This window comes from Phasianus colchicus, chromosome 2 (genome assembly GCF_987193195.1).
Source record: "Phasianus colchicus chromosome 2, bPhaCol1.hap1.1, whole genome shotgun sequence".
Classification (NCBI taxonomy): domain Eukaryota; kingdom Metazoa; phylum Chordata; class Aves; order Galliformes; family Phasianidae; genus Phasianus; species Phasianus colchicus.
The window spans coordinates 40,158,086-40,181,402 of NC_143437.1; the positions used below are offsets into that span (position 1 = coordinate 40,158,086).

The following is a 23,317-nucleotide window of genomic DNA, read 5'->3' on the forward strand; positions in this document are numbered from 1 at the left end:
GAACTCAGTTGAAGTAGACAGTGAATCAAGTGTAATCACGGAGTGAGGGAGTGTTCAAAACAACAGAGCTATTTCCATAATTGCATTTTCTTTCAGGTGAACTCACATTTTAATTTAACATATGTTAGTCTGGAAAATCTTTCCTTCAAAGAACTCCTGGTCACAATGGTTTTACTCTGTGTTGTTAGTGCCCAGTTTCTTGCTTATCTCCATGTGCTTTCCTTTGCGTTTCCTCCAAAAGAGAGTGGGAGGATGAAGTCATTTTCTCAGTATGCCAGGAAGAAAACCAGTCGTCACTGTCAACTCGGAACTTCTCTTACTCTTTTTGGTCCTGCAGTGTTTTATTGTGTATTCCAAAATACTGTAAATTGTCTAAGGCACATCAGCATTTGAAATTCTATCTTAGAGGAGAAATAACTATAATCAGTTTAAACCTGAACGTTTTAAAAGTATTTGGAGCCCACAGAGCCTTGAACATGAGCAGCATAACGCTTTGCAATTATTATTTTTTACCAATGTAGTGTTGCAGACTTAGAAAGGTAGTTCCTATGTAATTTTTAATCAGGAGAATAAACTTGAAGGCATTAAATACATTTCAAAAGGAAGTGGAAAATGCTTTCTGCTAAAGCATTTTTTGACTCTAGAATACAGGAAGTGTTTTCAAGTGTAATTTGTTTGAGCCATCCACCTTTTTGAGAAACTAGAGGACAGTGGTAGTTTTAGTCAATAAAAAAGGAAAAAGAAAAAAAAGGGGGCAAGCAGTAAAAGCCTTGCGAAAAGGCCCCCTTTTTTTTTCTTTTTCTTTTTCCTTTTGACATACTTATTTATTTTTCTGAAACAATCTGGGATGTGAAAGTGTTCATCATAACAGAATATAAAACCTATTCAGTTGCTGCCAGATTAGTAAAGACATGAGATTGTGTGGTATACTTGATAGGAGAAATTGGTGCATGTTTTTGGTTTTTTTTTTTTTTTTTGTACCAGTCAATTTTAGAGGCAAAAGAATGATTAGATCTTTCAAAAGTTGCTCCTCACAATTGTCATGGTGAAAAACACTAATCGTGAGCCATTCTTGATCTACTGTTAAATAAATTATATGGAATTCCAGTTTGCTTTTACCTGGGAAGTTTCCCAACCAGCAGGTATGAAGTTTGTTAAAGGTACTTCTAAGCTTTCTGCTTGTTGCAAACATGAGTGAATGTATAGTGCTTGCACATAGCCTATGATAGTTCTTTATTATTTTAAATGGATTAGTTTTGCTCACAGTACAGATGGTATGTTACTTGATATTTATCAGCAGCATTTTCTTAATGGTCTTGGTGACAAGAAGCTGAATAGATATGAACTCCTTACCTAACTTTGAGGTCAAGGAGGATTTTCATGTCAGGACTACTAAACATTAATGCAGGGTTCTCTGATGCTCTGCTGAATCTGTTCTGTGTTTGTGGCAGAAAAATTACCTTTTCAATTTCAGAATTGTCCTCTTGGCATTTAATTCTGTGTGAGTTTTAGGAGTTTTGTTAAGCATTTTACAATATAAAAATGTAGATTTGCCAGAAACAGTCCGTCTGAAACCCATTCTGAAATATGCTATTTGATGTGCTGTGTGTTTGACTTCTTATGTGGTCACCTGAGGCACTGAGATCTCTTCAATTGAATAATGATACATCCCAGTACTTACTTCTTGAACTAGTTTCCTAGTTAGAATGTCCTTGTTCATTGTCCATACTTGCTTGCCATTCCTGGAGGGATTGATACTGCTAGGAATTTCCTTCTGCAATTTGAGCAAAGGCCTAAAGCAACAAAAACATAAATACATAGTGAAAATTTTAGCACTCAGAATGGACAGATATCTGTTCAAACTGCAGCTGGTTTGCCTTCCTCCACTTTGCTCCCAGCTGCAGAGACATTTCCTGCCTAATTGCACAAGACTAGCTTTTGTATATTCTAGGTGTGCGTGGGTATTAGGGGAGATAAAACACACAGTCTTGAACACATTGGTGTATTTCATGAACATTTTTCTACTTGGCTTTTTTCATTTCCTATTTCTAATGACATTGTTCTATTCTTACAGTATGCTGACCGAGAAAAATAGAAATTGGAGGGTTCTGGTGCAGAACTGAACTCATCTGTTTTCATAGCATAACTATAAATTGTCTATCACTTTTGATAATATTTTTACGCAAAACATCCTAAAGGAAGAAAGAATTAGGATTAAGAAATGATATATGGATTCTTTTCTCATATCTCTTAGATTCTGCGACCTTGAGTGAACTTCCAACTGCTGCATTGCTGAAAGGAAAATATTTGTATTTTCTGTTAAGAGTGTTGTGAAGTTTAATCTTTGAAGTGCTTTGAGATTTTTGGATACTAGATTGGGGGAAAAACAATGCATGCAGAATATTGAGGATAATTTCCAATTGTTTATGAGAAAAACGAGTAGTAGTAGTAATCTAACTCTCTAGAGCATGTGTGTCACCTCCTTATGAAATATTGAAATGAAAGTCTGCTACAAAACTCCAGTCACTAGAGACCTGCAGTGTTCACAGGCTATTTCTTTCCATTGGCATCATCAGAAAGCACTAGGTTTCCCAATTGTGTATTCCATTATGTGTTATGGCATGAAACCTTCAGAACAAAATGACACGAAAAAGAGTTTGTTTTTGCTTTTATTTTTTCCAAAACACATGTCAAGTTTCTACTGTAATGATTTTTTTTTTCTATTGTGTTTGAGGATAACTTAAGAAGAGAAAGATTCTAGTATTTTAAGTGAATGGTTTTGAACTCTTTCTGCCCTAGAAAGCCACTGGCTGTTTTTTAGCAGTCTCTACACCAACAATTCTGTAGTGCCTTGCGAAGTGTCACCTTAGGGACGTGCAAGTATTGTGTCTGCTTTGCTGCTGAACAAAGGTATTATTTTGAAGCATGGAGGGGGCAGCTTGTTTCCAAGGCTGAGAAAGTGGCAGCTGTATATCAGCCTAGGTATTTGTGTGTCAGAGAAATAACAAAGTTGCCTAAGTAACACATTAAGTGTTGCAAATGGTGCTAGTTTGCCATTGCACTGATATTGACAGAATTAATCAGACCGACAGCAATGACCTGAGGAAATCCTGAATGTGTGGAGACTGTGCTGCCTGCTTGTTCAGCACTGTGGGGATGTAGTGGAGATAAACTGAAGCCTCACTGAAGCTCTCCTTAATGTGACAGACGATAGGCAGTTTTTACCACCATGTTTAGCTGTATCAAGTATATTTGAGAAAACACAGATTTTTGCTGGAGGAGATTTTTCTAGATGGGCACAGATACGTATAAGCCACCTCAGTTTCAGTTGAGGAAGGAACAAGAAAGAAAGGGAAATTTCGTATTCGTTTCTGTTTCATGCTGATGGATGTTCTGTGAATACTGGGTAGGCTGGGTACCTTTAGAAGACATCAGCCCTTAAATAAGGGAGTTTTCTAGTTTTGACACTGCATATAGATATCTAAAACAATGTGTACACCTGAAGTGTTTTAGTGTTGTAGGAAGGTACAACAGAAATCTGTGGTGTATGGCAGTTCAGATGCAGTCAATCATAATTGCCTTCCAAGTGAAGCACTGCTAGTAAAACCTTGCATTATGAACATGTAGACTTGGGTCTACAGCTAAGAGAAACGTGAGCTGAAGATGTAATCGATAGCAGAATAGGACAGGATAGTCTTTTATTTGTGTTTCTAATTTGGTTTAGGCCAAAGATAATAGCTAGTGAAAGACGTGATCACATCTTGCATTATATCCTTCATAAAGACTCACGTGGTGTAGCTCAAGTTCTACTTAAAAGGAATGTAGAAGCAGTAACAAGTTGTCAGCTTTTAGCTCAGTCTTCAGGTTTTGGCTGGAGACACAACTCAGATTTTCCTTCTGGCTAATATGGGGGAAAGTGACTTTTTGTTTACTTATGTAGAATGATGTAGTGTATGTCAACTATTTAATTTAGGCTTACTAAAATCTGAACAGATTGAGTAATTAAGATTCAGTAAATGAAAATGGGTGTTTTTAATGTCCTTTTTGGACCAACGAAAGCATTTGTCTAAAAGAATTGCTTTCAGGCCTCCTGTTACAAGCTCACACTATATTCTCCTGCTAGTTTAGTACCAGCCTGTTCTGTGTAATACTGCAGTAGCAATGAGGATGCACTGTTGAACCTGTTTAGAATATATGCATTGTTGTTTGGAGCCATACTTTACAAATAGGTTCTTACAGTGGAAACATTTAGGTTAGTATTGTTTTTAACCATAAGAACAGTTTCTTTGTAAGATAGTTACCGAAATATCCTGTTTTTTAAAGCATTTTTATAATCATAAAGTTGGTATTCTACTGTTCTGAAGTTGCCTATGCTCTGTTGCTAAATCATGGTGTTTAAAGTTCTACTTTGAACGCAAGCTACCTGTTAATCAAACTACTATAGAAGTTATACTTTAGTTTGTAAATGTATCTTTTTCTTTTCTTTTTTCTTTTTTTTTTTTTTTGCCTCAAGAGTTACCTCATGGAGAAGAGCTGGTTTAACCATGATACTGCATTTCTAATATTAGATGATTCTCTTTTAGAGTGCAGATGTCTTATGATCCCAAAGGATAATGCGTGTGGAGTTACTGGAAAGATTTTTTTTTAACTTAAAAGCTATTTTGACAAACACATGAGCTAAGGTAATTAATGTTGCTCAGAATAGTATACGAGACCAAGTTCAGACAGAGGAATGCAGAATCTATGCCACTGGAATTTTGGCTGCCAGAGATTAATAGTATTTATTAGTTTAGGAGGATTTTTTCTTTTTTTTTCCAATTTTGTATCTGATTGTGAAGTGTGATTCTTCTAGTGTGAAATCAGTTATTATTAACCTAAGACTTTTCTGATTGTAGAAAGGCCTTAATGTCCCTTAAAGATTATAGTAATAACACCACAGTACCATATGGGCTAGGAATTTGCTGTGAAAATATGAATTACCCAGATGGTTCTCTTCTTTGCACTGGTTTGAAAAGTAAGAATGAAAATGCTGTTTGCCTGTCTGCCTTTTGAAATAGAAGTTTGCTGCCTTCTTCACAGATAAGCCAGAAGAGGTTTACCTGCGTATAAGGTAGGCTGGAATATGAAGAGGATTCTTAGCTATATAGTGTGGTTTCTGCTCTCTGAATGAAGCAGTGGTGAGCAACGCTGCTCAGAACCAGAAGCTGAAGCAGGGGAAAAGCTGGGGGAGCAGTATTCATTAAATCCTGCTGAACTCTGCAACATCTCATCCTGTCTGAATCTTTACATGTTGACTTCGTTATTTCAATATCACTTTTTAATATTTATTTTAGGACAAGACCAGAGTTGTGTCTCCTATTATTGATGTAATTAATATGGACAACTTCCAGTACGTGGGGGCATCAGCTGATTTAAAAGGCGGTATGTACCTCTGCTGCAATACAAATAAAATAAGAAGCATCACAAGTCAAAGCTCATGGTCACTGCAGCTGTGGAATGGGCAGTTAACACACTGCTCTTCCCTTTTGCATATCTAGCTTAATTTCTATATATCAACTGTTTCCAGGCTTAGATTTTAAATGGCCTTGTCGCATTGTATTTTACAACAGTTTGTCTTTATTATACCGATTCTTAGAAGTTTATGCTGCTTTTTACCAGTCACTCCAATGTTTGCAGCGCTAAGTGTTAGAAGCAGCTTATGGTCAGAGCTTATGATTCCCTTTTTACAGAAGACGATTTATTTGCTCTCTAGTTCAGAAGTCCATCAGCAATGCAGTGCCTATGAGGTTTTTTTAAGATGCTGGTTTGCTTAAAAATTAATATCTTGCGAAAAAGTAGAAACCTCTGGAATGTGTTTGTTTTTTAAAAAGAAAAGGTGTTTTTTTTTAACCCATGGTCTGTAATTGTGAAGAGAGTAAAACATAACCTTGAAATTTGTAGTGTTTATATCTTTACTGTTAGAAAATTTCCTGTTAAATTAGTTTACAAAAGCTACAGTTTTGTTGTCTGGTTAATGCAAACTGTTAACAGCAAGTAGTAAAAAGCTTTGTGAAACCCTCCAAAAATGATTCTTTCCCTTCTTTCCAAAATAGGAAGGACAAGTTTGCAGTAAAATCCTTATCTGTTAAGTTTTTAAATTTAATTTCACTAGTAGCAGGTGTCTAGCATTTAGAATAGTTGTCCCATAACTGCTCCACAATAATTGTTCCCACAATCCTAGAAACTGTGCTGTCTGTAGAACAGATGTAAGATAAGCCACAATATTGAAATTATGTGGTACTGTTTCCACAGTGTTTCAGCTTATTTTGAATGGGCTCTCTCGAGTGGGGTAGGAGAAAGCAGTTTTAAGCTCCTTCTGTATGTGAAATCCTAGACCATAACTGGCCACCAAGTGTTTGTTCCAGTCAACTAAAGTAATATTTGCATAATGCTGCATGTGCTTCAAGTTCCAGTCATGATCTTGAGGTAGAAGTTTCTGTATCCTTTTAATTAGCGTTCTGAAAGAATGTCTGCCATGGATATATTCACAGTATGCTAATTTATAATACTATGCTATTATCTGTGTGCTAGCTTTATTAAAACCTTAAGGCTTTTGCCCAATCTATTCATTATGCAGCAACTATGGAAATCTCTATACCATTATGTAGCTCTTATTGTTGTCTGCAGTGGGAGGAGGAGTTTTCATTGAAACCTTAGATTGGTTCCTGTGGGGTTCATGCTCTTTAATTCTTTCCAACTGAACTGGGAGAGGATTGAGTGATCATTCTACTTGTTGCTGCTTTTCATGCTTCATCTATGAACTATATTTCCCATTTTTTTTCTCCTTTTAGTGCTCGTTTTCTCTTATACACAATAGGTTCTTTAAAGCGCGTTGAGCCTCTGTACTTCTGGGCTGCAAAGTGAGAAGCTGCCTTTTAACAATAGACATTTTTCACATAGCAATGTCTAAATGCTATTTGGTGGTATGTTCAAATGTGAATAATATATTCTCATTCAGATCCCTAAGGACAGATTAGCACGTTAGGGGCACTCCAGCATTTGGCATCGCAGGACACTTTCATTGAGGCCAAGTCTAAACATGGAAATCAAACCATGCTTTCAACCTTAGATATAGTGTCTGTGTGGCTGAATTGTGGAGGGTTGAGGCAGCTGGGACAGCATTTGTGCCTGCTCTGTTCTGCAAGACTTAATCACCCAAGACGAGCAATCTAGCAAATGCTACAAACTTAAAAGTGGATAGAACTGAAATAATTCCAATGGCTGGCCACTATTAAGTCCGTGCACTTCATATTACAATTTTTTTTTTTTTTTGGAAGGAAGGAGGCTTACAAAACTATTTACACTCTGAGTAGCATTTTAATTACTGGAATAAATTGTAGTTAACGGAGATCTAATAACTTAGGTTATGCCTGTTATGAAGTTTACACGTGATAGAATTTCATACTGTGTAGCACTTGTGTTTAAAAAGATTCCTTTTACAAAGTTACTGATACTATCTCACTGAGTGCAGTTTTTTCCCAGACCCAGTGAAAATGGAGACAGAAGAATAGTTTTTTATGAGTAGACAATTTATACACTTGTTTTGAGTTTGCAATGCAGTGCTGTGTTCCAAAAGAGACCCCTTGTGTTCACTGTGATGTACGTAACTCTATCTCTACCACTTGTGCTGGGGAACAGTAGAGTTTTTCAGTTCTTCCCAGATGCAAGTAATTTTGCTGGGGATGTATGATGAAATGAGATTTTTTTTAACTGCATGGAAATATTGGAGTTGGTTTTAATTCTCATCCTGGAGGCTTTGCACTGCTATCAGTAGTAGCCATTTTAGTGCTTTGAAACTTGGAGTTTTTGATATTTAGATGTTCTTTCCTTTTTTACGGTGTAACACTGTACAGTTTTACAGCTCAAACCTGTAGAGGAAGGGTTGCCATGCATGTTGCAAAAACTGTTCATATCTTGGGAGTTGAAAACTAAGCAATTTTCATTTTAGCTCTCCACATCAATCTGTGCCATGCACATTTACAGATCCAGACAAACAGTCTGTTGCCTGTTTAGCTTAATTTTTTTTTCCCCACTTTCCCCAGAAAGTAATTGCTTTATCTTCATACTGAAGAAAGAAAACTATTGACATCTGCGCAACAGAAATCTGGAAATCGTTTATTACATGACCTCATAGGATCTAAATGCTTTTGGCAGCCCACAGTCTTTGTAAGGCTGGTTCACTAGGCGTACTGGGAGATCACTGTACAGCTCATGGAGCTTTTTCCATACAGGTTCATACCTAGAGGCGTAACATAGCTCAAAACCAGTTAGTGTTTCCTGTAGGATGTTTATCTTGCACCTGCTCTGGTGGTTTTTTTTTTGTATTGGTGGCTAAAGGACGGTAGTTCAAAATGTCAGGTAGAAAGCTGCTGTAAGTAACTCATTGGCCTTGCCTTTTCTGGTGATCTTTGTGTTTCTGTACTTAACTCACAAAAGAACCAATCTCTTGTGTGCATGCAGTCACACGTATGTACGTGTACAGAAGATGGTTAAGCTTTTTGTCTCTGTCGCACTGATCTGAATTTTAAAAATGATGCATGTAGAAGCATGCAGTAGGAAAGGATGCAGTTATATGGATGTCAGTGAGAAGTGAGGGCTAAATAACCTGCTGTAACCTTTGTAGTAGAGAACCAACGCTGATAGAGAAGAGCAGTGAGTGCCGTATAAAGTTTCTGTAAGCCTAAGCATGATCATATGATAACAGCTGAGATGCGACAGTACAGTAAGAACTATTAAGAGCAATTGTAAAGGAATGAAGATTTTCACATAATGTTCAATCTGACTTACACTTGAATCCATTATTTCATGTATTTATGGCTTATGCTTTGTCATCTATTGACTGGGTTTCTTACATTGTGTAATAGATATCAACAAGAAAAACCAATATCATTTAGATTACTTTTTTGCTGTCCTGTTCAACTCCTCCTCATTTGTTTTCTACCAAGAAGACTGTGCAAGTTTAAACTTCCTTCCCAGTGATTTTGTTTGATATTACGTTGCTACAACATGAATAATGACCACAGTCCTAAAATCCTACTCTGTTTTCTTCTTAAAGGCTTTGATTGGAACCTGGTATTCAAATGGGATTACATGACACCAGAGCAAAGAAGAGCGCGGCAAGGAAACCCAGTTGCTCCCATAAAGTATGTCTATATCACTCATTCTCCATTTGAAAGAAGATGCTTTTTTTTTAATTAAAAAAATGTATTGATGGAACTCTGTTCCCATCAGAGATCTTCAGTACAAATAGATTAGCATTGGTTGGTTTATCTGATTTAAATGCATAATAAAACAGGCAGAGTGTAATATTGCTTTAGGACATGATGAGAGTATAGCTTGAAGCAAAGTTTACCACAAATACTGTTCTGTTTTTTAGCTCAGGAGTGTGAGACTTACTTTTGTGCACGTCACCATCTCAGAAACTAAAACTGATATTACCAGTTCAGAAAATTCAAATGGAGACAATTAGGGCAGACAGACCCCATTTTTCAAGATTAGAGTTTATAATAAGCAAAGCAGTACAGAATTTGCATCCTTTCTGTTTTTTGCTTAAGGGAATTTCATTTAGGCTTTTTTTCCTATCTGTAGCATTTCATATTTTACTGTAAATTACATGCATTGAAGTGTAGCAACTGTATATTTACAGTTAGATTTGACATATTTAAAACAGAAATGGATCCAGGACCAAGTAGCTTGTGACTAAACAAAGCTAAAACTCATTTTATCAGTCTAGAAATGAACCTTAGCTTTCAGGAATATGGTAACTTCATTCATGTTTGTGCAGCCTTGATACTCTCAGAAATAGTGTTTAGAAAAAGCATGCAAAAAAAAAAAAAAAAAAAAAAAAAAACCCTACCCAATTTTGAAGTTCTCCTGTAGATTGTTTAACCTTAAAAAAAAAAAGTAATGTTTATGTTAAAATTTGATGTTTTATATGTTTTGATAGCTAAAAATACAACAACAAAGCTTTAATGTTTTACTGCGGGCACAAGTTCCCAGTTTTTAAATAAGGGACTTGGGAACCAAGTGGAGGTTTGGAAATTCAGCTTCTGAGGCAATGGTGATTATAATGCACGCCATAGAAATGTTGCATGATATTGTGCAGACAAGCTTTGACGTGATGGATGTAAACTTAGTTGCCTTTGAAAAAATTGCAGCTTTTTTCAAGGAGATGTTAACCTTGAGATGCAAATCAGTTACCTCCCAGTTCATGGTTCTGTAAGTATTTAATTTAATTTTTCTTGTCTGTTTAGGACACCCATGATAGCTGGTGGGTTATTTGTGATGGACAAATCCTATTTTGAAGAACTGGGGAAGTATGACATGATGATGGATGTTTGGGGTGGAGAAAACTTAGGTAAGTGCATAATGTAAATTCATATCAGTTTTCAAAGAAAAGCAAGTTTCAGCTTTGCTCTTACTGTCATGGTTTCATGATCCTCATGGTTTCATGCAAAGAGGATTAAAGAGCAATCAAAACTTCAGGTGCGTTATTGGCAAAATCCAGAAGGTTTCAGTGTAAGAATTAAAACATGGTAGCAATTTTATACGACGTATGAGAAAGCAGAACTATTTGCTTACTGTGCAGTTAAATAAGTTGGCAGGTAAAATGAAATGAACTAAGGATGCAGATAGGAAGTTCTTTTCAAAAATGATACTTTAATTGAAAGCTATATCCTCCTCTAATGTTATTGATTAAAATACGATGTTTAAATGCTGACAATTTAAGGCAAGTTTTTAAAATGCTGGTGAAATTTAATGACAAAAATCAGAGCATGGGAGTTCATGAGTTTAATGTTCTTACATACATTTGAAGCAATTGATCAAAACAGCTGACCAAAAAATATCTTTCTATCATTAATCTTTTAAACTTAGGGTTTTTATTTTATACCCCTATTTTAGCTCAACAAGATAATTATGCTTGGGAAGTCATTTTTATTGGAATTCCTTATTTTCAGATGTTTGAGTGGAATTTGAGGAAGAAGGAGGAGGGACCAAGAACTTGCACTTTAGCCATTACTTTCACCTTTTGTTTAGATTTGGCATTTGGCTCTCTGCTTTACAGCATTATCCCTCAGCTAAGACAAGTGTATTTCCAGTTAAAGAAATATTTGGGTGGAGCAGAACTCTGCATTTGCTCATGAGTTACCGGATGTCATTAATTTACTTTTTCAAGGTAGAGGTCATCTCAAACATTCTAAATAGTGTGTTTAGGACCAATTCTGAGGACTAAAATGCCCTCTATTGCTGTTCTAGCTGTGAAATCCTGAAATACCTTGAACTCCTAAAAATTCATAAGTGTTTTCAGCTACTGAAATACCTGCATTAAGCATATGTGGCCTACAAGAAAACGTCTGTTTTATCCAGTACATCTCTAAATACAGAGACACTGTAACCACTTGCTTAACACTCACATAAGGAACTGGAATGCTGGAATAAACATCCTTACCATCTCCTCTGACTTTTCTGTGCAGTGCTCAATTACTTTCTCTGTTGGATTTTATTCTCCTCACTATTTGGCTACATGTGGCTAAATTGTATTAATTTGAACATTGTCGTTGTTTCTCATGTTTTAAAATGTTCTGGAAAGTCATTGAATAAACTTACTACAGCAATGCTTTTATCCTCTGAGAACCTCTTCTGACACTAGAGCACTTAAATATCTGATTAGCTGTAAGCATGTACTTGAGTCACTCAGATTTTTTTTCTGAAAACTTAGCAACTGCTCGTATGCTTTCATAATTGAGGATTTTGTAGTAATAAAGGGCACAAGCAACAGCTCATTACTCAAGGTAAAAAGTTGGCATGCAAAAAGCTCTTTGTTTCTTCTGTTGCTTTCAGTTTTCTCTTCTCCGCAGTAGGAGGGAAGGGAGATGGAGCCTTTGGGGTGCATCTTCTCTGCTCCCTGAAAATGCAAGGTCTACCAGAGCAGACAGCTAATTATTTGTTCATAGCTGCCAGGTTCACTGAAAATGAATAAAAATTGCATGGCATTTGATTTAATTGCCAATAGATGACATGCAGCAGATAGTGGAAATCTGTGATGTGCAGTTCAATATGCATATTTGTACAGCCTCTTTATTCTCAGGCGTATCTCTCAATCAGTCAGTTGATGTTACATGCAAATAATCTGCTAGATGGACTTGTAAAATACTTCTAAACGTATTTATACTTCATTTAAATTTACATTTTCTTGCAAGCATGTACAGGGCAGATGTGAGATTTTCTTCACTTTAGTACAGGTTCAACTATACTCATATAATAGGTGTATGAGCTTGCAGTATTTTGCATAGTCTAAATCCTGTATTAGCCAAGTGACTGTTCTTGCTGTGAAGAACAGGTGTATTTTCACACTGTTGCCAGATATGACTGATAACACAGTATCAGTCTCATGTTTGCTGTATGAAACATGGATCAAGGTTTGTCCAGGCTTTTTGAATTCATAGACTCTAATTCTGAGAGTTTTTGCAGTGCTTTTTTGATAAGCATAGAGAGATTAGAGTATATAAGAGAAATGGATAGATCATTAAAAGGTCTGGATTAAATTTGAAAATCTAGCTTTTTCTTTCTGGTTTTGCTGAAATCAGAGAGCAAGTAAGACTTCACCTTCTAAAATAGAGATGTGCTGCAAGAGCTGTATTGAAGGTAATATTATGCAGTGAAAGGAAGTGCATGACATACTATTTGTGCCTTTTTAAAAAAAAATTGTCTTCTGAAACTGTTAAAATAGTAAAATTTATTTTCCCACTGAGTATGATGAAAAATAGCATCCTAAGAACAAAACAAGGACAGCCTAACACCTTACATTTTAATTGCTTTATGTTCCTTTTAACTTAAAATCCATGTAGACTTTAGAAGCCATGGTGATGTAAGTATTAGTCTGCCCCTCCCTATTTGCAGGCCCTTTTGCTGTATTTCCCACAGCTCTTTTTCATCTCTTTGATATTCTTCAGAGCCTAAGGTGTCTGAAAGTATATATGTAGGTGTACAGGCCTGGGCATTTATGAAGGGAGAACTAATCAAATAACAAAGCATTAACTTAATGTACAGAGTAGAGGAAGCTATGAATAATGAAAGGAGTTGGTATGCAAGATATTTCTAAATTACTTCTGAAATAGTTTTTCAGCACCTATGTACATTCAGTAGATCACGGAATAACAGAATGTTTGAGTTTGACAGGAGCTTACGGAGGTGATCTGGTCCAACCCACACTGTTCAAGCAGGGCCACCTGTTGCACAGAATTGTGTCCTATCATTGTTTGAAGAAATCCAAGGAGGGATATTTCTCGTAGACCTCTCTGGGCAACCTATTCCAGTGCTCCATCACCTGTATGGTGAAGAAATTTTTCCTGAAGTTTAGCTGGAATTTCTTGTGTTCCAGTTTATGCCCATTGCTTCCTGTCTTGGCACAGAGCACCTCTGAAAGGAGCATGGCTCTATCCTCTTTGCAGGCTCCCTTCAGGCATTTACAGACATTGATAAGATCCCCACATGAACTTTCTTTTCTCCAAACTGAACGGTGCCAGCTCTTGCAGGCTTTCCTCATAAGAGAGATGCTCCAGTCCCTTCATCCCTACATTAGATTTTTGCAGCTTCATCTGTGTCTCTTCTACTGGCTGGCCCAGAACTCTTCACAATATTCCAGATGCAGTATCACCAGTCTTGAATAGAGAAGACAGGTCACAACTCTTGAACTGGTGGTGATAGTTTGCCCAAGCAAGCCCAGAATACCAATTAGCCTTGCTAGAAGCAAGGGCATGCCCCTGCCTTGTATTCAACTTGATATGCACCAGAACCCCCAGGTCCTTTTCTACAGAGCTGCTTTCCATCTGGGCGGCCCCCAGCATGTGCTGGTACTTGGGGTTGCTCCTGCCCAGACGTGGGACTCTGCGCTTGTCCTTCTTGAACTTTGTGAGATTCTTATCAGCATAAATTTCCAGCCTGTCAAGGTCCCTCTGAATCAGACACTCACTCCAGTTTCATGTCATCTGCAAATTTGAGGATGCACTCTACCCCATCATCCAGATCATGAATGAACATGGTATTGATGTTTTGGATGAAGCGTTCAAAATTCATCATTTTAATAAAAGCACTACAGAAAAGCACTTTTTTTGCTAGCTTAATAGAAACACTGAACAGTCATTTATTGTAATTCCCAATTTTTGCTGTTCTTAGCACAAAATAAGAGATAAGAATAAAGTCAGTGCTGTGAAAAATGTGTGGTGAGAATGCCATGTTCAGTTGCTTTTTAAAGTCATTTGCCTATCCCATGTTAATTTAACTATAAAATCAAGGCCATAAGTTACTGCCAGAGATAATGTTATTGTCATTAGTATTTTTTGGAAGACTGACTGTCTGCAGATTGGATGTGTTGATTATCTAGATTTTATGAATATGACTAACTGGCCTTGATTCAATAGAAATTTTTACTGAGGTAAAATTAGAAAGAATTCTTGTAAAAAGCAAAGATCATTCAGAAGAAAAGCAGTTAAGTTGCATTGTCTTAGTTTGAAATGACAGCACTTATTTTTCCTCTGGTCAGACCAGTCAGAAGGGAGCTACAGGAAAGAAGGGTCCATGGTGATAGAACAAGGAGAAATGGTTTCAAGCTAAAGGAGAGCAGATTTTGTTTGGGTATAAAGAAAAAGTCTTTTACAGTGAGGCACTGGAACAGGTTGCCTAGAGAATTGATGGATGCTCTGTCCCTGGGGACTTTCAAGGCAAGCCTGGATCAGGCCTTGGGCAACCTGATGTAGCTGTGCATGTCCCTGTTCATTGCAGGGGAGTTGGACTGGATGGCCCTTAGAGGTCCCTTCCAACTCTAAGTATTCTATGATCGAGAGGACATGCTTGCTAACCTTTAGGTTTTCCTACTTGAGGTTTTGAAATGATGAAGTTTATTTGAAATAAAACTTTTGATTTATACATGTGAGAGGAGGGCTTCTGGAGGAAGAATAGCACTTAGTTTTAAAAGAAGAATGTGACTTTGCATTACAGCTGCTTACTATTTGTGTTTTTGTTTTTTTTTTTAAATCTGTGGAAAGATACTAAATGATTATGAATAGACTAAGGGTAGGAGATGGTAACCTGTTGCAGCTACTAGACTAAAAGGGGGAAAGATATCAAAGTTGGAACACTGCTACTGCAAGCACCCTTGTGCTTGCTTCAAATGAATGAAGACAAGTTCTCTGTCAGTACTAGGTGACTTCTGCTGTCAGAGGTCTAGGATGAGAAATATGAAATATATTTCTAGGCCTTGTCTTCACTACCATAGTTAGCTTGCTTGCTTGATTTACAAAAGTAGTGTCCATTGCCTTTGTTTTATATAAGTTGCTACTCTACTCTATCTTCAAATATGGCTTGGCATAACTTCTTATACTGCCAGTACTTTGAGCCAGCAGCTCGAATCTGTTGTTTATCGTGCACTGAATTTGTTTGACATTCTATTTAATCTTCAGCTGATTTTTAAAATTATAGGTTAGATAGTTATTTTATGCTAAATGAATCTATTGTTATTTACCATTTAGATAAAGCACAGCAATAGAACACACAAACCTAACTTATTCTGGCAAATTTCAGCATCATTTCTAAGTTTGGAGAATACTGTTCAGAGGAGAGAAGGCATGCAGTTTTGCTTCCAAATTAGTACAGTTGTTTCTTCTGAGTTTGGATAATAATAAACAAGAATATGCCTTAGTTTTATCCTAGATTTTCTCAGAAATCCATCTTATTGATCTTCTCAGCAATTACCGGTTTCTTTGTTTAAAAACAATCGTACAAAATTACAGTATTTTGTGATGTATTTTGTGATGTTGGTCTTTTATGTTTTCACTGCAGAGATCTCATTCCGAGTTTGGCAATGTGGTGGGAGCCTAGAAATCATCCCTTGCAGCAGAGTGGGTCACGTATTCCGCAAGCAACATCCGTACACGTTTCCTGGTGGGAGTGGTACCGTATTTGCAAGGTAACTCTTAAGATGATCTTCAGCTATATAGTGATGTTTTGAATTTCTTCAAATGATCAGCAGGTGGCAGTAATTTAATTTTAGGGATCTTTTCTTTAGAAGAAGCTGATGACTGAGGAGAATAAGCTTAAGGCAAAATATCTCCATTAGGGATGAGTCTGGAAAAAAAAAGAAATAGCCAATTTTGAGAAATTTGTTTATTTGGTTTTAAAGAAACCTTTATTTTCAGAACAGTCCCATACATCTTCATTTTTTAGGAACGATACTGTCATTCTCTATGACCCAGAATACAGTAGGTTAGGAATTTGCTATAGGTTAGCTTTATTTGCTGTTTGTTATTACAGAATCAGTATGAGATGTACAAGTGATCATGTAGGCTGATTCTGGCATTTGTACCAGGCTGTGGGATGCTTAATTCTTCACTGTATCTTCTTTTCTCGTGATGTGATTAAAATGCTTTTTGTGTAAACTTAAGAAATTGCATTAGTAAGAGCATAGATTAGCATATGTGTTAATTTTACTGTTGGTTTAATGTATGCAGCAGCTGGAATGTGGAGATGTTTCATCTTTTTTTTTTTCTGTAGAATGAGAACAGCAAGTCTGGGTTCATGTTCATAGTGTTCTAAGTCATATGGGTTAAGGCACTGAGTGGTGTATGACAGGGATTTTGACTAAGGCTCTGTCAGTTCCAGCTTTTGAAGCGTTTTGGTTTAGAGAACTGGATTTCATACTCTCCAAGGTCTGAAGAAGCAAAGTTGGAGCTAAAGGTTCTATGAGTTAAGAGCTTCAAATTTAAATCATTTCGTTTATTTATCCTTGAAGAATATGGAGCCACAGCACAGAGTGCAGATGTGTTCAAGTCCATAAGAATGTTCCAAGCTACCAATATATTTGCAATAGTGTTTCACCTGAGCGTGAGGAACCATCTTAGAGGTATAAATTTTCTTCCACATAGATTATGCCAGAAACACCACGCTAATCAGTTTAGTAGTCCGATAAAATAAAGTCACTGTCTTTGTTTCTTCCAGTAGTCACAGCAGGGATTTTCTTGGTACCCTATTATTTGAATTCTATATGCTACAGTAAAAATGACTAGTATTTGTGGGTAAACAAAAACTAATAATGAAGTACCCTCTCTCTTTAGACATTACATCTCTATACTAATATAGAATCCTAGAATATCCCAAGCTGGAAGGGACCCACAAGGATCATTGAGTCCCAACTTCTGGCTCCACATAACACCACCCAAAACTCAAACTATATTTCTGAGCATCAATCAAATGCTTCTTGAACTCCAGCAGGCTTGGGACTGTGACTGCAGCCCTGGGGAGCCTGCTGTAGGGATCAGCCATCCTCTGGTGAAGAACCTTTCCCTAACACGCAACCTGAACTTCTCCATAACTCATCTGAAGAGCAAGAAAAGGCTTTGCATATGCAAGATTAGAGCATGCATCATAAATGTGTCATTTACAGTGGTTGAAGATTCTGCATTTATATTGGGATGACAGCTTTTGGATTTTGTTGCTATTAAGTCAAATCACCACTGTGATTTAATCACTCACATTTCCTGACAGCTACCATGACAGATTATTTTTGATGCATTTTGTTTACATGTTATTTGTGTTCGAAATGACTTTAAAAAGAGATACCACCTGGACTTGAATGATGAGGACAAGTAAAGCCTGCAAACTTTAATCTTGGACACTTGCATCCCTGTCCAGATCTATCTTTCTCTGCAAGTGGTTTATTGCCATTGTCCTTGACTGCCCAGCTGTCTCAAATTCTGAAATGCCATTAGAGTTCTTTGTTTCATTGGAATTATTTTTGAATTGACCTAGAAAACTTATATATCACTTTACAGCAACTTGTCAACCTTGCTTTTTAGTTGAAGGTTGTTTCTTTCTCAGTCAGCTGCCTTGTGTGTCAAACTAATATAACAAAATTCCCTTTAAAAAAAAAAAAAGTATTTTTAGCAATGAGAGAATGTGAAACCTAAGGTAAGGTAATGGAATACCCTCATGGTGCAGACATTATCGAATGTATGGAGCCATGGTGCCAAAAAAACTTAGTGCGTGGAATTGCTGCTTTTGCAGTTGGGACTCATTAGCTTATACAATCATCTGTCCCTTGACTGTATGTAATTTGTTCTGGAGTGCTCTGGGTAAGCTTCCTATTTTTAGCTGACTAGCCAGTATGCACTGCCTTTGGGCAGCCAAAACAAATTGATCCTGGATGAGAGACTGGGAGTCGCGTGGTCAAGAGGAGAAAAGGGATGACATCGTGGCTGTGTGGTGGGGGCAGATGCTGCTTGCTTCTAGCAGAATGTATTAGATCGGGTTTGCTTTGCACGTATTTATGCTTTACTGCTTGAGGGCCAGCTGCTTTAATACGCAACTTCATCTGAGTTAATAAACTTTACAGACCCTAGTCTGGTATGTGCAAAACTATCTCTGATGGCATGATGCTAAGTTTTATTATCTGTGGTTTAATCTAAGCGCTGAGTGTTCCCTACAGTGTGTTTCTCAGTACTCTGACTGCTTTGGAGTCATACAGATTTGAGCAGTTCTCAGCATTTATACGGTTTCCATATTCATGTTACATTGTGTCTGAATTCTTAATCTTTGGTTGTGTAGAAGTGTGATACAGAGGTGCATACTGGCCTTGGAAGTGCCTTTTGAGTTGTTAAACTATGGCAAACCAATTAGTATCTCTCCCACCACCAAAATCCATTTGGCCTGTGAATAGATAGCCAAGCTGATTGCTGAGTGGCTGAGTGACAGTCATTAAAGCCTGACAGCCTACAAGTGAATTTGATCTGAAACAGTTTGATCTGGAATTGAATGGGTTTTTGCTTATACACATACACACACACACACACACACACACAAAAAAAGGAATCTTTGCAAGGAAAATATTGGTCCTCAAACAAGAAATGATTGAAGTCTGTGTTGTTTTTTTTTTTGTTGTTGTTGTTTTGTTTTGTTTTGTTTTTTTCCTCTTTCCCTACCTCCTCCTCTCTTAGCAACTTGCAAGAACTGAAATTGTCCTGGCTATTTCTGCCTTCTAATTTGGAAAGAATCATACCAATAAGTTGTTGGCTGACTGCACTTACTCTGGCTGCTTAAGATTGAACTTACTGCCAAATGTAAAATAAGCTTCAGAGCATGACAGTTGCAAGGGAAGTAATTCAATGAAATTACAAACAATAGAAGTAGATGAGTTTTACATGGAAGCCAGGAGATGGGGAAAAAAAACACCTTACAATCTCACAGTCCAAAGGGAGCTGTAAACACACCGGTTACAAAAATATGGACATTTTAGTTAGCCATTTGATTTGAGGTAAATAATCCTGGTTAGCTTTTTTTCCTTTACATTTACTGCAGTAATTCACCTCTGAATTTTCAAGTATTAAAAAAAAAATTCTAAGTACTGTCTCCTCTGTTTTAGTCGACTTGTTTGGTTCGTAGCTTTGAATGTCAGAGCAGCTTATGTCTTGAAATGTTGAGTGCTATGCTGGTAATAGTAAGATGCAGACTGGAAATATGTTACTGAAGTTAGCATATCTGTTTTCAGCAAGGTAAAATACACTATTAAATATTGCAGATTGTTGAGATTTTGTGTTTCCAATTAACTTGCTTATTCAGGTGAAGACTCACTGAATTTGGTCTGTCAAATTGTATTAAAACAAACAACAAGACCAACAACATTCCCTGAAGATTACAGAAAGAATTCCAGGACGCATTAAGTTCCAGATGAAAATGTGAAGCAGCATAGCATGGAAAAGGCATTTGTTCTAAATGTATTGATTTCAGTTGTGATTTTCTAATGATTTTCTGTTACTTGGGTCTTTAATAGGAAATCTTCTGTCTGGCTTGAGGCAGCCGAGGATGTAGTACTAAGAAAGACAAAAATCAAACCAAGAATAAATGACGTGGTTTAATTGCAGTTGGGAGAAAATATAACCTTTTTTTCGTATGATTGTCCCTAGAAATACACGCAGGGCAGCAGAAGTCTGGATGGATGAGTACAAGAATTTCTATTATGCAGCAGTGCCTTCAGCCAGGAATGTACCTTATGGAAAGTAAGTCACAATTACTTCTTTTTCCTCCTTCAAAAAACAGTGGCTTCTGAGGTGTAAGTAGTGATGGCACTTATGTCCTGAAGATGTAGATCTACTGAGAAACTTGGGTTTTGTATACATTCATTAATGCATACAAACATAGCATCCAGACCTTGAAAACCATTCTTCTTTTTCCCTTTCTAGTATTCAAAGCCGAATGGAACTCAGAAAAAGACTTAGCTGCAAACCTTTCAAATGGTATCTTGAAAATGTTTATCCTGAGTTACGGTGAGTTTCATCTGAATCTGAGATGGTGTGGACTTTTGATTTGTCTTCTCCTGAAATCACTGGTTTCTCTTTCCCCTTCCTTGGAAGTAAAATATAGTTGTGGGTTTATTTGCTTTCAATATTGTTTGTTCTATTCCTAAAAATCCATTTTATCTAAGTAATCTTCTTTTCCACTTACATGGAATTGCAGCTGTAGTTGCAGTATTTCAGAGAATAGTGTCCAAAGCCCTGAACTCCTCTGAGCCTGGAGCTAGTCTCCTACATGGTCTTTTTGCTTGAGGGTACATTGTTCTCTCTCCTGTTGTCTTCCCTTAAAGTTTTGCCTTCACTGAAGCACATGACTAGCTGAGTGAGAAAGCTGAAGTACACCAGAAATAACAGAAGCTAGCAGATAAGAAAGTCATGCAAGTTTTGTAAGCATTGGTAAATGCATTGCTCTAAGAAGCTAAGTGACATGTTTTATTATCTTACTCTGTCAGTGGGCAATAGCTAACCTTTATGCATGTGTAGAGGAAAAAACAAACTGACATTATGGGTAACGTAACTAATACTTTCTGCAAAGCGAATCACTGCTTACAGCATTAACATAATACAGGATACAAAGGAATAATTTCTGCTGTAGAATGTATACTAACCAATGAAAAATCCTCAAAAAAACGTTTGAGCACTTCTTGAATGAAAAGATTTTTGTTCAGTAATGTATTAATAGGTATGTCTACTGGGTCACAAAAGCACAATGTCTTGAGTTAGAAGGGACATTAAAGATCATCCAGTTCCAACCCTGCCGCTTTGGTATCTAAGTCTGTAGAATATTAGGCTGCCCAGAGAGGTTGTGGATGCCCCATCCCTGGAGGTGTTCAAGGCCAGATTGGATGGGGCCCTGGGCAGTCTGGTCTAGCATTAGGTGGGAAGGTTGGTGGCCCTGCGTGTGGCAGGGGGGTTGGAGATTCATGATCCTTGAGGTCCCTTCCAACCCTGGCAATTCTGTGATTCTGTGATTAGGTCTTCTATGACATAATATTAGTTGCACAACGGTGGGATACTGTGTGTGTGATTCATAGGAATACTTATTGCTGAAGACACTTTGTGTCAGTGAAGTTGGATTGTTACTAGTAGAATACAGGCTTGGAATGCAGGAGCATCAGCGGTTACAGCCTTGGTATATTTCGTACAAAGCCACACATGCTACAGAGTCTCATGAACCAGGATAATGCCGAGGAGGAAAGTTATTCTGTATTTCTCTTAAAGTGCCAGAGGTTATTTATTTGTGTTTAATTTGTCAGAATAAATACGGCTTGCAATTTTTCTTGGAAAATATGCTACAATAAGCATTACTGGTGTGTAATGTTATCTTATTCTGTGTCACCTCTCTTGCGCTCACTCTGCTGAGTTGAATTATTATATTCTTATTATAGTCTGAAGTTTTTAAAGGAGTTTGTACACCCTTGCTTTTCTGCTTAATATGAATTTATGGTCTCTCTGCCCCACAAGGGTACTCTGAATGTGTTTCCGTATGTACTTCCAGACTATATGAATTCCACTTTACATGCAACTGTATAAAAATGAGTAAAAAAGTCCTCTTTTTTTTTTCCCTTCAACCCCAACTTCTAACACTTCAGTACAGATCAATTTGGGACAGAAGTGGAATGTTTCTGATGGCTTGTCTGGAAAAAGGCCTGGTGATCTGAACTGATAACGTGAAGATATGAGCGACCTTAAATGATAATGATGTCACCTTTAATTTGGTCATTATGCTGAGTTTGTATGTTCATCCTCATTTTCTATTTTTGTCCTACGCTTGCAGGTTTGAGTTTGATCAAAAATTTGTCTTCTGTCTTCAAAAGATGTTTGGAATTTCCAAATAGTAGTCATCACTCATCTTAAACCTCTCATCTCAAAAATACTTGAGGAGGAGGTAAAAGAAATATCAAAGAAAAACTGACTGAGGTAGATATTTCTGGTTTTATTTTAGGGTACCTGATCATCAAGATATAGCTTTTGGGGCTTTGCAGCAGGGTACCAATTGCCTTGATACTTTGGGCCATTTTGCAGATGGCGTTGTTGGAGTTTATGAATGTCATAATGCTGGAGGAAACCAGGTCTGTATGCCTTTCATTTTTTTCCAAAATATGTGGTCTTAGGATTTAAAAATAAATTGAAACTAACTCAACCATGTACTGTGTGCTAGTGATAGGTACACAAACTCAAATGAACAAATCAGTTATTTAGGCAGTCTGTTGTACGAATTTCTCCCTCAAATGTAGTTTTGCATTTTCAGGGTTAGAATCTGAGCAGAGAGGTTCATTCAATATGATCAGGTTATCCCCTTCCTTTTTGTCTATTAATATTTATTTCTATAATGGAGGCCAGTAGTCTTTCCCAGGAGTTTTAGGCTTTCATAAAAAGCTTGAATACATTAATTGGTATGTTTGATTTTTGGAGGAAGTTTTCTTAAGAAAAGATATGGCTTGTTAAGCATATGGCCTAAGGTCAGCAGAAATCAGAACAGTGCTTTACTGTGATGCTGTATTAGTAATTTCCAGTTCGTGATAGTGGCATGTAAAAAATCTGTCTCAGATCCCTGTTCAGCTCTTCCAGAAAACAGAGGCGTTTAAACTTCATCTCCTATTTGCTCCCAGTAAAGGCAGTGTTTCAGCAAAACTTACCTGATCCTACTTTTACTTACAAATATGTTGCATCTGTAGATGGGAACATTATTGTAAAGAATCTAATTACGCAGTCATGACTTCATCATTATTAACAAAGCACGTGCGTATGTACTCACTATTTTGTGTGGTCACTAAGCTTTTCAGAACCAATGTGATTATAAATTATAATAAATATAAAACTAATAATCAAATGCATGTGTTAAATCAGAAGCCTGACCAACTGCAAATCTCCTATTGAAAGAGTGATTGTATCAGAATTTTGTGCTCTGATTTAAATTAAAAGAGGAAGGCCCTATA

At 37.0% G+C, this 23,317-nt stretch overlaps 1 protein-coding gene across 2 annotated transcripts in view; it reads left to right on the top strand.

Annotated features, from left to right (window-relative positions):
• The window catches only part of GALNT2 (polypeptide N-acetylgalactosaminyltransferase 2), a 96,181-nt gene that overhangs the window by 65,304 nt on the left and 7,560 nt on the right, over positions 1-23,317 (top strand). For both annotated transcript variants that reach the window (XM_031613729.2, XM_090135448.1), the window contains exons 8-14: positions 5,334-5,421; positions 9,095-9,182; positions 10,293-10,396; positions 15,877-16,003; positions 19,992-20,084; positions 20,268-20,351; positions 22,324-22,450. In XM_031613729.2, coding sequence (XP_031469589.1) covers positions 5,334-5,421; positions 9,095-9,182; positions 10,293-10,396; positions 15,877-16,003; positions 19,992-20,084; positions 20,268-20,351; positions 22,324-22,450 — 711 coding nt within the window. The remainder of the gene's footprint in view (positions 1-5,333; positions 5,422-9,094; positions 9,183-10,292; positions 10,397-15,876; positions 16,004-19,991; positions 20,085-20,267; positions 20,352-22,323; positions 22,451-23,317) is intronic.